Below are 16,459 nucleotides of genomic sequence, written 5' to 3'. Positions count from 1 at the left end.
TGGTAGTGCTACTCGCGGTGGGTTTTTATTTTTTATTTTTACAAATGATATTTGTATTGCTCAAGCGTCGAAACTTATATTTAAAAAAAAATAGTAAATAAGGAATTTAAGTGAAAAAATTAATTTTTTTAATAATAAATTCGATCACTATTAATTTTTACGTGATGTTTACGTACTTAACTGATGTATATAGAATTATTCTTTTTCAAAAAAAGGGTGCGATACTTGTACAACTCATGACTGTATCTAGGCTCTAGCATTACTTTTTGTCCTTCAGTAATGTTAGATACAATTATAGATTGTGTAAGCGTTGCGTACTCATTTTTAAAAAAAATGAAATTCACTATTAAAGAATTGAGTAATACTATCTCCTTTCTAAAAAAATTTCTTTCTTAAAATTATCATCTCATCCCATTTCATCACATCCTATCTCATTTCTAAACATTACTTAAATACAAATATTTTTAAACTAATCATTATAATTTTTTCAAACTTTCAAATAAAAAATAAAAACAATTCAATTTTTTTAAAATTGAAAATTTCTCATCTTACTATCCAAACTTACATAAATTATCTCACTACTATTTATAAATTATCTTATTATTATTTATAAAATAATCATCTCATCTCACTCTCTAAAAAAACTTTAAGGAAAATGCTTTGGGTCCCGAATTCGAGATCCAAAATGTGTCCCGAATGTAATTTTTTTTTTTTACTGAATGATTAAAAAAATATTTTTTAATGATGTTGTGATTTTTTTATTTTTTTAAAAAATATTTATGATGATTAAAAAAATACATAAAAAAAAAAACCTATTCAAGACACAAAATAGGTCCCGAATTCGGAACCCATAACAGTTCTCGAGCTTTAATTGATCATAGATGGGACAGCTGATGGATGGCATAAAATATGTTCTCTCTCAAAGATGATATTAGAATGCTTGGTTCATCTATCAAAAAACAAACAGTGTGCTTGTGAAAGAAGCCTTTACAATTAGAAGGAGAGCAACGCTTGATTGAAGATGTAGCAAATGAGAATTTTTCTCTTGCAATGAAAGATACTGCTTGTAATGATTAATTCCTTTAGTGCTGATGAATGAGAAGAGGAGTTCTTGATTTAAATAAGAAAAAACATCAGATAATTTATATAAATTTTATATTATCTATTATCTAGATAATATTGAACATAATATAATTTATAAAATAAAAATGTTATTATATTTTTTAATTTATGTTATTATATCTAGAGGAAAATGTTATTATACTGTAGTGTCCATGTCTGACACAACAGTATAGTGCTACGTGATTTATTAAAAATAATTATAAAAAAAAAATTTTGTTATATATAAGCAAGTTTGCGTACTAATCTACATATTAATATTGTTACTTTTATATTCTAAATTTAAATTAATATTAATTTTAATAAAATTTATTTTTAACTAATCATATTAAATAAATATACATATTAATATATAGAATTGCTTATAATTAAATTTTTTCGTATAAAAAAATTCACACAAACATAAAACCGGTCCAAAGGGCACAATACTTTGCCACGTCAATTATCTCTAAAATTCTGAATTTTGCCTCTCCGCCAGGGCCTTCTCGTTCTAGTCTCCCTTCTCAGGCCGTCTCCGCCGCTGCTGGAACGCCAGGGTCACTGCCGGCACTCTTCCGCAACCTGCTCTCCGACATTGAGAGATCACTGCCTTTGTTGTTGCCATCGATCTCGACAAAGAGCTCTCCCGCGCTATCCCCGGGGTCGATGTGGTCTTCGATTAAGAATTAAAGGTTGGATGAAATACCAGAATTCACTAGTTTTTTTTTTTGTTTGTGTTTTTTATTTTCATGTTTGTGAAATTTCGACTAGGAAAAGGATGGGAATTGTGTATGTGGCTCAAATTTGTGCAAGGATGTAACTTGAGTCGAACCCCATTTTCTCTTCTGGGCCTTGGATACTCCAAATTCACTAACTTTTTCTCTCTCTCTGTCTCTGTCTCTCTGTCTCATATGAGCCTAACATTGACGTGTGCATTTGCTTAGAAATAGGTTCGGAATCCTACAGATCAGAATTTTTGGGCGTTCTTAATTGTATTGTTTATTGAGTAGTTACTATTGATTTGGGTATGTGAAGTTTCTGGAATTTTATAGTTAGTTTATTGTTTTGTTGTATTGTAGCAAATGACGTGGAATGAAAGCCCACTGACCTTTCTTGTAATGAGAACGAGTTACTAATGAGTGTTTGAGATTGGTAGTGGTGTGATGGGAATGGTACCTTATTTAGTTTTTTGTATCATGGGATTTTTATTCCTTTATTCAGAGTTTAGTTTTAGATTACTGGAACTATTTTGAGGGAGAAGAAAGGGAATACTGACCAAGTTTTGCTGATTTTATTTTCTGCTCTGGGATTAACGGTGTGCAATCAAACTTTGGGAAGCAGGTGTTTCATTCCGCTAACATGTTTGGGGGGGGGGGAGAGAGAGAGAGAGAGAGATTCCTTGGCAAGTGTTTGTATACATCCGTTGGGTTCTGAACCAAACTTTGGGAAGGAGGTGTTTTATTTCGTTTGCATGTTGTGCGTGAGAGAGAGAGAGAGAGGAGGAGGGGAGGGAGATTCCTTAGCACTTAGACATCATTTCTCAAGTCCTGTCATTTTCTCTATTTTGATTATAAACTGTTCTTTTTTCCCCCGTTCAGAAATTCATAATGCAGTTCATCTATAGATTGGGAAAAAAAAAAAGAACCAAGGTTTTAGAACATGATATCAACTTTCAAATCTATACATCGTTAATCTTCTTGTAGAATTCCAATTACTTTGTTTCTGTGGTATAATGACCCATTTCCTTTTGAAATCACCAGAACAAGTTCTTCATGTTATCCTCTTGTATAAGATAGCATGACCCAATTCCAAGGTATCTCCAATTGAAGGGAAAAAATGGAGAGGAAGAGGAGGAGAGGGACAAAGGTGGGTTGTGCTATCTTACTAGTGCATGCCCTAGGTCTTTAATGAGTTGTCTATGAACTTATTGACTTTTGCTTTTTTTTTTTTCTTTCTTTCTTTCTTTTTTTTTTTTTTGGAAGGGCGGGGATTGAGCAATTGTCCTAAGATTACCAGAATGTGACAATTGAAATGGATTCCTTAATGGCTTTCTCAAGTCAGGAACATGATTGTGCATGATAATAACTGTGAATAATTGCGAATCTTTGTTGGACATGTGACTTCATTTTCCTGTTCAAAAATTGGAGGTTTTGTGCATGCCTTAGAAGCAATGAGGTTGATTGCATCCTATTCTTTTTCTAGTTTCAAGCTAGGGGCTTGCTTGTGTGATTCAAATTAAGAAGGTGGAGGTGATGGGTACAAACCTGACATATGAGGGTCTTGGAGGCATTGAGTGTGTGCATCCAAACAACAGATTCTGCATGTGGAAGCAATGTAACAGATTCTGCATGTGGAATCAATGTAACATTGATTTCAGGATTGAGTTGTACAAGGGAGTTATAATTTTCTAAGGTCACTGAGAACTCTAATTCCAATTCTGTGAATCCAAATGCAGCATGTATATTATTAGTTCACAATCAGTTTATGGGATATATCATGTGCTCATAAAACCTTAAATAGCACTTTTTTTTATGATTCTAATGGCTGATGGTACTTGTCCCTTAATTCAGGTGCCTTGGTGATTCTTCCTGTGTACTAGGCTTTGCCTTGTTACTTATCTCAATAAAATTTTTATTCATAAAAATAAAAGGTGCCTTGGTGATGGGATCTGTGAGATGGAAATGTATATTGTTTCCATGGCTTCTGTACTCCATTAATGGGACATCAGATGAGTGATGACCAATTCTGAGCAGTTTTGGAGTTGAAGTGCAAGGTGGATGTGAAGTGGATATGAATATACCCACGACAACCATGGATTCTAACATCATCATGGAAAATGCAAGTATTATAGAGCCTCGTGATGACATGGAATTTGATTCTCATGAAGCGGCATACTTGTTTTACAAAGAATATGCCAAGTCTGTGGGCTTTGGCACTGCCAAATTGAGCAGTCGTCGGTCTAGGGCATCAAGGGAATTTATTGATGCAAAATTCTCATGCATAAGATACGGCAATAAGCAACAGTCTGATGATGCCATCAATCCACGGCCTTCTCCGAAAATTGGTTGTAAAGCTAGCATGCATGTAAAAAGAAGACAAAATGGAAAGTGGTATATTTATAGTTTCGTGAAGGAACATAATCATGACCTTTTGCCTGCTCAAGTGCATTTCTTTCGAAGTCATAGAAATGCTGAGCTACTTAAGAATGATGTTCGAGTACGAAGACGGAAGAGTTTACCTGCAGTGTCCAAGCTGTTTAGTGCCTATCAGAATGCTGATTGTTTAGAGAGTTATATGAAAAGTCAGCATGATAAAGGACGGAGCTTGGTTTTAGAACCAGGGGATGCTCAAATACTACTTGAACATTTTATGCATATGCAGGAACAGAATCCAAAGTTCTTTTATGCAGTTGATTTGAATGAAGAGCATCGATTGAGAAATGTGTTTTGGGTGGATGCCAAAGGCATGGAAGATTATACTACCTTTGGTGATGTGGTTTCTTTTGACACCACCTATTTTACAAACAAGTATAAGATACCATTGGTTCTCTTTATCGGAGTAAACCATCATATTCAACCCACGTTACTTGGTTGTGCATTGATTGCAGACGAGACAGCTTATACTTTTGTTTGGTTATTGCAAACATGGTTTATAGCAATGGAGGAACGAGCTCCAAGAGTAATACTCACAGACCAAAATAATGCCATCAAAGTTGCTATTGCGGCAGTCTTTCCAGGCACCCGCCATTGTTATTGTCTGTGGCATGTACTGGAAAAGATCCCTAGACAGCTTGAGTTTTTGTGCATGTGGAATGATAGTTTTATGCTAAAATTTACCAAGTGTGTCTATAAGTCATGGACAGAGGAAGAATTTGAAAAGAGATGGTGGAAAATGCTCGACAGATTTAGCCTTAGAGAGGTTGACTGGGTCCAATCCTTGTACGAGGATCGCACACATTGGGTGCCTACTTTTATGAAAGATGTATCTTTTGCTGGGTTGTCTACAGCTTCACGTTCAGAAAGCTTAAACTCTTTGTTTGACAAATATGTCCAAGGGGAGACTTCAATGAGAGAGTTTATAGAACGATACAGGGTAATTCTTGAGGATAGATATGAAGAGGAAGCCAAGGCAAATTTTGATGCATGGCATGAAACACCTGAATTGAAGTCTCCATCGCCGTTTGAGAAACAGATGTCACAAGTGTACACACATGAAATCTTTAAGAAATTTCAAGTTGAGGTTTTGGGAGCAGCTGCTTGTCATCTTAAGAAAGAAAATGAAGATGAGATGACGACAACATATACTGTTAAAGACTTTGAAGATAATCAGAATTATATAGTCGAATGGAATGAATCAAAATCAGATATTCTTTGTTCATGCCGATCATTTGAATATAAAGGTTATCTTTGCAGACATGCTATTGTTGTTCTCCAAATGTCTGGTGTTTTCAGCATCCCGTCTAAATATGTATTGCAGCGATGGACTAATGCTGCTCTGAGCAGGCATGGCATTGGCGAAAGATTGGATGAGGTGCAGTCTAAGGTTCGTCGTTACAATGATTTATGTCGAAGAGCCATAATATTGGGTGAAGAAGGTTCTCTGTCTCAAGAAAGTTACAATATTGCACTCTGTGCCATAAAAGAAGCTTTGAAGCAGTGTGCAAATGTGAATAACTCTGTAGAGAATGATTCAAGAACTATGACCTTGGCAACCCATCCTGTTTGTGGTGATGAAGTGAATCAGTGCGGCAATGTATCTAATGTGGTGGCTCCTCATCCTAAAGTGACCAATGCAAACAAGGCTTCTAGGAGAGCTGGGTCTGGGAAGGGAGTAGCAAGTAAGGAAAATAGTTCAAGCAAAAAAGGAAAGGTTAGTAAACTTGATGATTTAACATGTCAACTTTTCAAATGTGGTTCCCACTGAAAATTGTTTGGAAAATGGGAAAAAAAAAATGATGGTTTCTTCATGTATATAGCAGGTACCCCAGCCAGAAGCTGTTGGCATGGGTATACAAGATAGCCTTCACCAAATGGTATGCATGCTCTCACCAGTTTACTAATTTAGCTGGAAAGAAAAAAAAGAAAAAAAAAAAAAGATTACTTCTTTTTCAATTTTCAATTAACTCAAAATTTGGCAGAGAACTTTCTCAGAGTTGAATCTCTTTCTGGAATTATTTAGTTCACACACACACACACTCACTCAAGACTCTTGAAATTCTAACCAACATGGGATAAAGCAACTAACTTCGTTGACTGTATTTATTGGGGAGCTGATATGGAATGTGCATGTTGCTATGCTGCTATTAGCAAGAATTTGGAGTGCAGTGCTGGCTGGAACATCTTAACAGTTTTATAATATTTGGGTTTGGGGTGAAACTTCTGGCATGTTTTTGAAAATGCTGGGAAAGATTAAACTTTCACAACCCTTAATGGATGGCCCAGCTTTTGTATATGGCCAGGCACGTAGATCACACCGGTTTGCCATGCAAGATCAAATCGGAAAATCATTAGGCTACAGTGTTATGTTTGCTATGATGAGAAGCTTTTCATCTTTGAGGTTTTGTAGAGTTAGGAATAGTTGAGACCTCTAGCTGATCACCAACCAGTCATAGTTGCGAAATCTGGCATGTTTTGTTGATGTATGTTTAGCTATAAAGCTTAATTTATTCATGAAATGCATGCATTTTATCACAGTTTTATTTTTGATGTCCCTCTTACTTGTGGCAGGAAATGTCTGGCATGCGGCCCTCTCACTTACACAATGTTGTGCCAGCACAGTTACATAACATGGTACCGCCAATGTTTCACAATATCACGTCGACGCATGTAGCAACAAGTTTGCATGAGAATGGGCTCCCTCGATAGCTCGACTTTTAGCCTCTTTTGTAAAGATGTTTCTCTTCTTTTTCCCCCACTTTTTAAGAGCTTTTTTGTAAAGATTATGTAAACATTAACTAATTAAGAACTGTAACAAAAGCACTTCAACATTTTTGCAGTTGCAAACGCTCAAAGCGAGAAGAAATGGGTGCTGTCCAGTTTGGTGGAAATTGAGTACTTTTCCTTCGTTGTGGACTCACTTCAATAGTGTATTGGGTGTCAAAAAAGAAGCTTCCAAATAGAATATTTATAAGAACAGTTAAAAGAAAAGAAAATGGGAACAGTTTGGTCAATTAAAATCCAAAAGTTTGTATCTACTGAATGACCTATATATAGCCATTCGGCTTGCGAGATTTTTTGTGCATGATGGGATACTGGATTATGGACAACAAAATGATCTTCAGCTTTGTGGGTCAGTTTCTACGTGGTATAAATTCAGAAACCAATCCTCATAAATAAAATAAACTGCAGCTAAATTATGCAACTCCAATGAATCTTTTCACGGCATGGCAACTTGTGGGGAAACAAAAAATGGAAGAAGAAGAAGAAGAGAGAGAGATCAAAAATAAAAACCTTAAATGACATATAGCTGACTAGGAAATTGAAGAATATACGAGAAACTTGGGAAGAACAGCAGTTTAGCATCAAAGAATCTCCTTTTCACCAATTTTTACATTCTGGAGAATCTAACGGACTCTTATACAAAGTCAGGCTCAAAGTGCCTCGAATCAACATTAAATCAGCCCATCTGAGCAGTTCACTAATTTACTAAGAAATTTGAACACCTCTTGAGAGAAGTAACATGGCTGACGACATTTATTGTGCAATCGGTTTATCAGGGACTTCCCGGTCCCCAAGTTATTAAGCTTGAACGTTGAAATAAACAGTATAAGATTCATCCTGGAAGCTGTGTAATGGAGCCAGAAGAAAATTCCTCTTCACCCCACTAGCCACAAAGCTGATTGGATGGTATTCTCTAATTCCCTTGCTTAATACAAAGCTAGCAGCTCGATTAAAATCTTCGTCTGATGAGTCTGGTTTGCAGCTGAGCTTCATGCTTGTACCTGATTTATAGTTCACACCACTATACACAAAGCAATCCTTGTTGGTCTCCGACTCTAAGGATACTGTTTCAGGCCTTCCATCCAATCCTGGGACCAACTGGAAAACAGAAGAGCCATCGTCACTAAGAGAATCTGCAACTGCAAGGTTTTTATCTGTCCCGAGTTGCACAATAACCATTCCTGGAAAGCTGAATGGTTCCAGCATGACTGACTTGCCAATAGCATCTGTCATTGCTGGAAGTACTTCAGAAGATGAGTCATTTAAGATCAGTCTGAAAGTGGCATGAATGGCAGAATCAGTCCCATATGCAGGCAATTCTTCCATCGTAATCGATTGGTTTGAATTAGTTAAGACAAATGTTGAATCCCTGGACTCTTGGGACAAAGAAACCAGGTTAGTACTGTAAGCAGCAGGAATTGGTGTTATCCATTCTGAAAGAGTTTTGCCTGAGCCGGTTTTGATGTCCCAATCACCACTAGTATGACCTGCTAGCAGATATGGGCCATAAAGTATTGCCTGAATAGAGGCATACTCAGGCCGTTCATCTGGAGTTCATTCAAAACAATTTCAGTAATTCTTCATCCATAAAATCTCATTTCCTAGACATTAAATTGTGCTGGGGTTCAGCATATGAAGTATCCCATCAAATTACCTTTGATAGCTTCTGTTCTTAAACTAATGGGCAGCTGAAGAATTAATTTGTCATCAGGTCCCCAATTTCTAGTGACTGATAAGAAGTTGCCTGCATCAGGATACCAATAATCAATAAACTCTCTCTCTCTCTCCCTCACACAAACACACCCCTTTGACAAGCAAAGAAACTGTAGTTCCTTTCCAAGAAACTCTACATGCTCTAAGGACTCAATAGTAGATCCAACAGAGAGACTAAATTCCATTGACGTGGAAGTGATCAGAATATTCAAAAGATAAACAAAAGAAAAGAAAAACTAACTGCACTATATGATGGGTCCTTTCCAAGAAAAGCTAGCGTATATAATGAGGAATCTTTTTTTTTATAGGTAATCAAAGATATTATATTCATAGAAATAGGCAAAGCCCAAGTACACAGGAAGTATACATGAAGAAACGCCTAGCTAGAGGTTACAATAGAATACAATGAGGAAACTCACCTGGAGGTGCTAGAGGCAGTCTCTGAGCATTTAGTAAAACCTTTGCACCTTGGGTATGTGTCCAACTTGGCATACGAAGCTTCAAGCTAGATAATTGGCCAGCTCCCTACATATTAAATCCAGTAAAAAAAATCTTACATCTATTTGGAGTCAGACAGACACGTAAGATATGACTGTTTCTCCTACTTCATTTGTAACTGGATTTTCCTCAGAAATGGAAAGATTACTTAAGACCAATTGATACCTGATTAACCTCCTGGCTCTGTAACTCACAAAATCATTCTTTGCTTTAACTTTGTACCTAGTTAGTAATATGCAATTCACTCTCCACATTCTTAGTCAAAGCCCTTAAATCAGATGGTTCAGGGTTTACTATTTAACTACAATAAAAAAAAATTATTCAGTATATCTCGAGATTACTTTCACATCGCAAGTGCATATGTGAAAGGATATGTTGTCAAGTGTGTTTGTGTGTACCCTGGGAGGATAGACGAAGGATTTGACTGGGAAGGAGGAAGGGAGAGATATTCGGTGACTGCAGTTCTTTCAATGTGAAATATTGACAAATAAATTTCATGGATATTATTAGGGCCTGATACCAGTCTTATCACAGTCATATGTACATAGGCTATGCCTAATGCTTTCATTTATAAACTTCTTAGTAATGAATAAAAAAATAGTACAGTGATACAGAATGCTATCTTGAGAAAGTTCAGACACAAAACATAAAAGAATAATATGTCATGAAAACACAGCCTATTTACCAGACAGCACCCTCCAATTAGTAAAAAATACTCTCCTTTGTCTTGAAAACTATAAATCTGATCAACGGAGTAACAATCTTACCAATTAAAAAAGAAAAAAGGAACCTTTTTTGGATACGAGAATAATCCCAAGTTCCCCGTTCAGATCTAGGTTTTACTACCACTAAATCCAGCGCGTGATAGATAGATAAAGGGCTTCCATCCAACTAAAATATTAATGGGTAACTTTATGACTAGCAATTTAGGATCCATTTTAAATTTTGATAATTAGCACTTCCGTCCTACTAAAGTATTAATGTGTCAACTCTATGATTAGCAATTTAGGACCTATGTTTAATTTTGATAATTAGCAATTTCCTCATTAATTGTCTTAGTAAGTGAAGTCAAAAGGGAGTAAATTCAGCTGTGATATCTAAATTATATTAAGCAAAAAGAAAAACTACTTCCTATCTCTCTCAGAAGGGGAATAATTTTTACCCCAACTCCCTTGGAAGAAAATGTGAATGTCACTCGAAGGTAAGGATCCCAGGAACCAACAGAATCAACTTTCTGATTGAGCATAATTTGCCCAGATTTCCAATCAAGTGAGCTTGATATGTACTGGATGATGTAAAGACCAGGAACTGTTCCTTCCTCTTCAAAATATATGGAATCTCCTAACTTTGAGAATGATTCAATGCCTGAAAAAGCAACAAGAAAAAACACTTATTAAGTGGATGTAGTAATAAAGAAATAAATCAGTGGTTTACCAGGCATCATTCATAACAGAGATGTAGAAAACCAGATTAAATTTCACAATCAGAACAACAAAATATGAAAAAGAAAATCCTCAGATTCAAAGAACTTAAGATTGATGCAAAATGGAAAAAGGATAAATTGTTGGCTTTCATTCTAAAGCAACAAGTTCGAATTTGACAGTCAATTCAAACCTGTGCCATAGCAACACCAAAAAGACTCTTCTTTTGTTCCCCATCCGTGGTAGCTTCTGGCCTTGGAAACTCCACGACCTAGAGGGAGCATGTAAATCATCACTCCAGGCTCTGTTCCTCTTTGAATGCTTAGCACACCATTAGTCAAGGCACGCTCATAATAATCTGCATATGCCATTTCTTTGGTCGATTTAAACAAGTAGCGAGAGACCTACAGAATCAATGAGACTACCAGTTACCATATAAGGTAATTTATTTCAATAATAATAATAAAACGCGACACACAAATGTGAAAATGAATATCCAACATAAAATGCAGCCAATCCACAAATGAATAAGTGAGGCAAGAAACTGTGCCAGTTATAATTGGGGGTTGTTTTGGGGGAGGGGGGGAGAAGATGGCATACCTTCAGCATGTTATAAGTTGTGCAAGATTCTTCATTCTCTGTTTGTAGGGTGCTTGCCAATCTCTTTGGGTCTGACCTGCAATGGGTAAGGGGGTCAGAATGATGCGCAATCACAAGATAATGTGAAAGAAACTTTTTTTTTTTTTTTTTGATCGGTAGATAATGTGAAAGAAACTAGCAAAAATTAAGTGAAAATGCAAGTGTTTCAACTGTTCTTATTTACACTGCACAGTATATAGAGATTCAGTAACAAGTAAATGAATCGAAATATTGATTATTTTTTATGGGTAGGTATTAATTATGATTATTACCAGAATTCACTGACTGATGTGCCTCCCGTTGCATAGCTGTGAGACGAGTTAACAATCTCCATGAAGAACGCCCCCATTGCCTGGAACACCATTATTTTGATAAACATGAAAAATTTTGTAGATAAGTGCATGATCATATGATTTAATCACATAAACCTTCAGAATATACTGCTTATAGCAATAAAAAGATCAAAGTCTTTCAACACCAAAGGTGCAAGACCTACCAAATTGAAAGAGCAAGTTCAAGAACAAGCAATGGAAAGGGAGGGTAAAAAAGCATATCATGATTATGCACAAACAGAAAAAATGATGCCGGGTAGTTTCAGAGGATCCATGATTCATACAAACCAATTTACCTCGTAAAGCAGATAGCCGCAATGAAAAGGGATGGTAAAAAGAAGTATCATGACTATGCACAAATAGTAAAAATGATGCTGGGTAGTTTCAGAGGATCCGTGATTCATATAAACCGATTTACCTTATAAAGCGGATCACCAGTGACTTCATACCGTGTTTGAGATCCTATAACAATTGGGATGTGTGTATTGGCATGAAAGCCAGCTATGTCATCAGCCTACAGGAAAAGTTTTGTTAAAATATAGAAAGCATGAAAAACAGAATTTAAAATAACCTAGAAACTTAATATGAATCATTTCAGAAAAATCGCCTTCAGAAAACTGCCTGTGTATAGCTGATGTAACTTTCAAATAAAAGCATAAAATCAATGTGGTCTGCTAAAAAGGACTGAATTCAGTAATTTTTTTATGAGTTCTCTAACGATGGTAACAAATAATATATGTGGTGTTTCAGTAATACATTGTTAAATTTAGTACCATTTTTTAATTCTAATTTTGAATTGGATTTTAAACATTACTACTACTCTTCTCTGCCACTCTGTTGGGGGTATTCTTGCCAAAAACTATTTACAATCCCAATGAGTATGAGACACTATAAGTGCTACTGATGTCACTTATCATAGAAGATATTTTGCTCCAAAAGTGAAATTACTAAATTAGTGATAGACCAGAAATCACAAAATGGCTTCCAATTTCGAGATATGGCTTAGCTGGATTAGACAGGCACAGCAAACCGCATTTTTCTAAAGTAGGCACAGCAGACCACATTTTTCTAAAGTTAAAGATGTATATGTTTAAAATAATTGAAGAAACTAACAATAAAACAATTGAAGAGACTAAGAGATAATAGAGATAGATCATTTGGTAACGGTTACCTGTACTGCTAGTATTCCTAGAAAGCATGGTTTGTCGAAAAGGTGGGCCAATAATAAATGCTTTGGATCTTCCTGCATATAGTAACATGAAAGGCTCATATTAGAACTCAAATTTCACATTAGCGAACCAACAGTAACAACATGCTACTAGGAACTTACTACGGATATAATCAACTATAACTAGTTACAACTGACCATCATCCATGGTATCCAAGAAAAACTTCTAATGCGATGATGGTAAAACTTCAAGATAGTTTCCTTTTCCTTTTCTTTTTTTACTTATAAAAAAGATGATAAATTTAGATCTTTAATATTGACAAACTATTGAGAGCATAGAGGTCATTTCTTTCAACGCATCACTCACTACAGGGTCCTATCATACCATAGATATCCAAAAGCTCAGGATTCAAATCAATTGTAAATTCAAATAGTTTCTAGATACACCCTTCCTAAGTTCAGAAGAAAGAGGCCTGGCATAGACTGCCTATGATTAACCAAGAATTCAGGAAATACTTTGTAAAAGTCCAAAGGATTGACCAACCTGGTCATTTTTCTTCAAATATATTTCAATCAAGTATAAAGAAAATTAATATCATGCAAGTAGAGTGAAGTATCAAGGAATGAAGCAAACAGAACTGTCTGGATAAGTTCACTAACCGTTATGCTGTATAACTTGTAAAGGACATCATTCATGCCACCAGTTTCTTCATTAAGTGACAGATAGTGCCTTTCTACACTGTATTTCATTATCACATTCTGAACACGATTGTAAAAATACTCAACCATCCATGTCATTATTTGCAAAGCTTGAGCATTATGAGCAAATGTATATTGATCCAGAAGGCCTGCCAAGATCTGTCAAGACAGTTGATAGCTTTTTTTTTATATAACTAGACAGATAGCTAATTGCATAAAATGTTAAGGGAAAACAATTAAAGCATCTTGTGAAACAATTAAAGTAGACTCTACCTTGTGAATGGTATAATATGGAGCCCAAACAGGTTTTATAGCTTCAAAACGATCAAATAGCTCAGACGGAAAAGCAGAAAGATATCCCGTGCCCATTTTCTGCTGACATTCAGATAACGCTGATACTAATGCTGTCATTTTCTGCTTGAGAGTATCATTGTAAGTGCTAGCCCACATTAGTGCAGACGCACTCAAGTAATGCCCTTCAAGATAACGAAAACCAGCTTCCCATAATACAAAATAGAGATCAAATTTTAAAGAAAAATTGCACTCATGCCTATCATTTCACTTGTTTGAAAGTAGAGGAATCATCAATAGGATTATCCAAGAATACATGGGATCTAGGAAAATAGCAATATAGAAAAACAAATATTCTATAACTTTTGAATGAAATGATCTCGTTTGTCTTTAAAGGGAAATTATAGAGGGTGGCCAAAATGCATTGATTTGGAGATAGTCTACTTTTTGAAGACCTTTGGGTTTCTTTCCGCAATTTTCTTGCATTTACGGCAGTCTTAACTATATAGATGTTGAATCAATTTCCTTTGAAGACTTATTGGTTTCTTTCAGCAATTTTCTTACATTTATGGTAGTCAATAATATGTTTTTTTAATCTTTATCTTCTACAGGAAATAAAGAAAATCTAATAAACAGATAATTGCTTTGCACATAGACAAGGAGAAAAACAATAGATATGGTAGAGAAATCATGAGTAACAGTAGTAATAAAAAAAACCAACCAACAAAATGACCCCGAAGCTCACAAGTCGGGTCCTCCCAGCCTTTATATGCTTTACCAGGAGTTGGCAAACCAGCCGTCTTCCTAAAGCTCCAAACCAAGCTATCCACATCCAAAAGCAATAGATATTCCAAATTTGTTTGCTGTGCTCGTCCATGCATCGTATCTGCATCCAATCTCACTTCATGCAGAGACACCTCCTTCAGAAAATCTCCAGACAGCTTAAACCCACCCTGGTTTTTCATTTTCCGATACATCACTGACCAACTGTTTTCATCTTCTTCCCACAAAACCTTTCTTGGTAGCAAATTTGACCACGCAGAATCATCAGTCGGTATCAAATGGTAGTGTGAAAACATCTCTTCCTTCCACGTTTCATTTTCTGAGGATAGGAGCTCGTGTCGAAAGGTATGTGATGAGAGCTGAGTTGGAGTGTTTGTACACTCCTTGCCCACAGCACAACCGCATAGCACACAGATTAAAAGAAAAACTAACATTTCAAAGGACACAAACCCCTTCATATTATTTTAAAAAAAAATAGAACTCAGATTAAAAGAACCTAAACTTTTAGTCGAGTTTTGTAGACCAAAGTCGAACACACAATGATCTCAAATTCAACTAAAAGAATCCAAACATATATTTTACCAAAACAGCAAAATCCGGAGAGTGAGTTAAAAATCAACTAAAAAGAATCAAAGCATGAACTTTCAACCAACACCCAGAACACAAAAATTCTAAATTTAGATAATCCTGCGAGGGACAGATGCACTTTGACGCCAAATTCAACTCAAGTCAACGGAAGCATCCATTGTGTCAAAAACCCAGAAGGCAAAATCTGTAAATTCGCTGAACCAAAGAGGAACACAGTCCAAAACACAGACACACACTCCAAATTCGAATTAAAAGGTAGTCACAGGCAAAGCTTGAATAGTGAAAATCACAAGCACATGTGAGGGCCTATATATAGACACACACACACACACCAAGCTATAACGTCGGCCAAGCAAGAGTCCAATAATTCAAGCCATTTCCCAAAACAATCTCGTGAAAGGTAAGCATCAGTATCGTCTCAAGCAAAAAAAAAAAAAAAAAAAAACTCAAAGATAAGAAAAGAAAATAACTACACCTTTAACCAGCAATAGTTCAAAACTACTATAGGATGAGATTTTTTACTTTCTCGACAAGGACATGTGAGGATCACGAATACGGTGTCGTTTTCTGCGGGAGTGGGTTTGGCCTAGATAATCGTATGGATATTTTAGGGTTGTTGACACCATCTGTTGCTGAAACGAAAGGAAACTACCGTACGGAATCGCCATATATGTATTACTGATAGCGAGAGTCGAGAGAGATTGGTTGCTGAAGAAAATTAGAAATCGCCCTCTTCTCGCCCCTGACTTCGCTTAAAAATTATGCCGTTTTGAAGTCGTTTTTTCTTCTTCTTTTCTCTTTTATTTATTTATTTTAGTTCTAATACCATATCCATGTAAGCTTTTTGAAAAACAAAAATCATTAAAAAAAAATATTAAAAAAAAAATAGGTAAAATTTACACACCTAAACTTACATAAGTTATTTTTCTTCAATATATCATATTAACATAAATTTTAAAATAATGTTTTTCTATTTCATTTAATAAAATTAGAACTTTGCTCCTTCTTCTTCTTTAAAAAGAAAAAAGAAAAAAAAACCTATTTAATCCTATTTAAAAAGTATTTAAATAACTTTAAAAGCTTTTTAATAAAAAAATTAGATTATTTGGGTGTTACATATTAGAATACTTTTTAGTCTCAAATAAGTTAAAACGTACGTTTCAAGAAAAATCATCATTTTGGTACTTTTCCTCAAACATGCTTTTGTGGATAATGCGAAACATAATTCGAATTTTAAAAAAACCGTCAATATACAAAAATATCCATACAACTTTAAAATAATTATAACTT

At 35.4% G+C, this 16,459-nt stretch overlaps 2 protein-coding genes across 8 annotated transcripts; one reads left to right on the top strand and one right to left on the bottom strand.

Moving 5' to 3' along the window:
• The first annotated feature begins 1,544 nt into the window (after nucleotides 1-1,544).
• Nucleotides 1,545-7,375, top strand: LOC108980891 (protein FAR1-RELATED SEQUENCE 4). 6 transcript variants are annotated; one of them, XM_035690220.1, is made up of 6 exons: nucleotides 1,545-1,790; nucleotides 2,859-2,964; nucleotides 3,669-5,967; nucleotides 6,077-6,130; nucleotides 6,825-6,982; nucleotides 7,094-7,375. In XM_035690220.1, the coding sequence occupies exons 3-5, from the start codon at nucleotides 3,889-3,891 to the stop codon at nucleotides 6,960-6,962; spliced, it is 2,271 nt and encodes a 756-aa protein (XP_035546113.1). In that variant the 5' UTR covers nucleotides 1,545-1,790; nucleotides 2,859-2,964; nucleotides 3,669-3,888; the 3' UTR covers nucleotides 6,963-6,982; nucleotides 7,094-7,375. The 6 variants fall into 6 exon arrangements, with proteins under 6 accessions (XP_035546113.1, XP_035546111.1, XP_035546112.1 ...); XM_035690218.1 differs by having other exon boundaries at nucleotides 6,074-6,130; nucleotides 7,094-7,374; XM_035690219.1 differs by having other exon boundaries at nucleotides 6,825-7,375.
• Nucleotides 7,376-7,536: 161 nt separating this feature from the next.
• On the bottom strand, nucleotides 7,537-15,907 carry LOC108980890. Of its 2 annotated transcripts, none has more exons than XM_018951928.2 (12): nucleotides 14,520-15,907; nucleotides 13,781-13,983; nucleotides 13,469-13,666; nucleotides 12,812-12,883; nucleotides 12,059-12,154; nucleotides 11,581-11,660; nucleotides 11,270-11,345; nucleotides 10,863-11,073; nucleotides 10,411-10,613; nucleotides 9,170-9,275; nucleotides 8,692-8,781; nucleotides 7,537-8,584 (listed from the first exon to the last, which is right to left on the bottom strand). In XM_018951928.2, the coding sequence occupies exons 1-12, from the start codon at nucleotides 15,037-15,039 to the stop codon at nucleotides 7,836-7,838; spliced, it is 2,604 nt and encodes an 867-aa protein (XP_018807473.1). In that variant the 5' UTR covers nucleotides 15,040-15,907; the 3' UTR covers nucleotides 7,537-7,835. The 2 variants fall into 2 exon arrangements, with proteins under 2 accessions (XP_018807473.1, XP_035545897.1); XM_035690004.1 differs by having other exon boundaries at nucleotides 14,544-15,619.
• Nucleotides 15,908-16,459: the final 552 nt, after the last annotated feature.

This window comes from Juglans regia, chromosome 5 (genome assembly GCF_001411555.2).
Source record: "Juglans regia cultivar Chandler chromosome 5, Walnut 2.0, whole genome shotgun sequence".
NCBI lineage: Eukaryota > Viridiplantae > Streptophyta > Magnoliopsida > Fagales > Juglandaceae > Juglans > Juglans regia.
The sequence above is the reverse complement of the archived record's forward strand: the minus strand, read 5'-3'. Positions and strand labels throughout refer to the sequence as shown.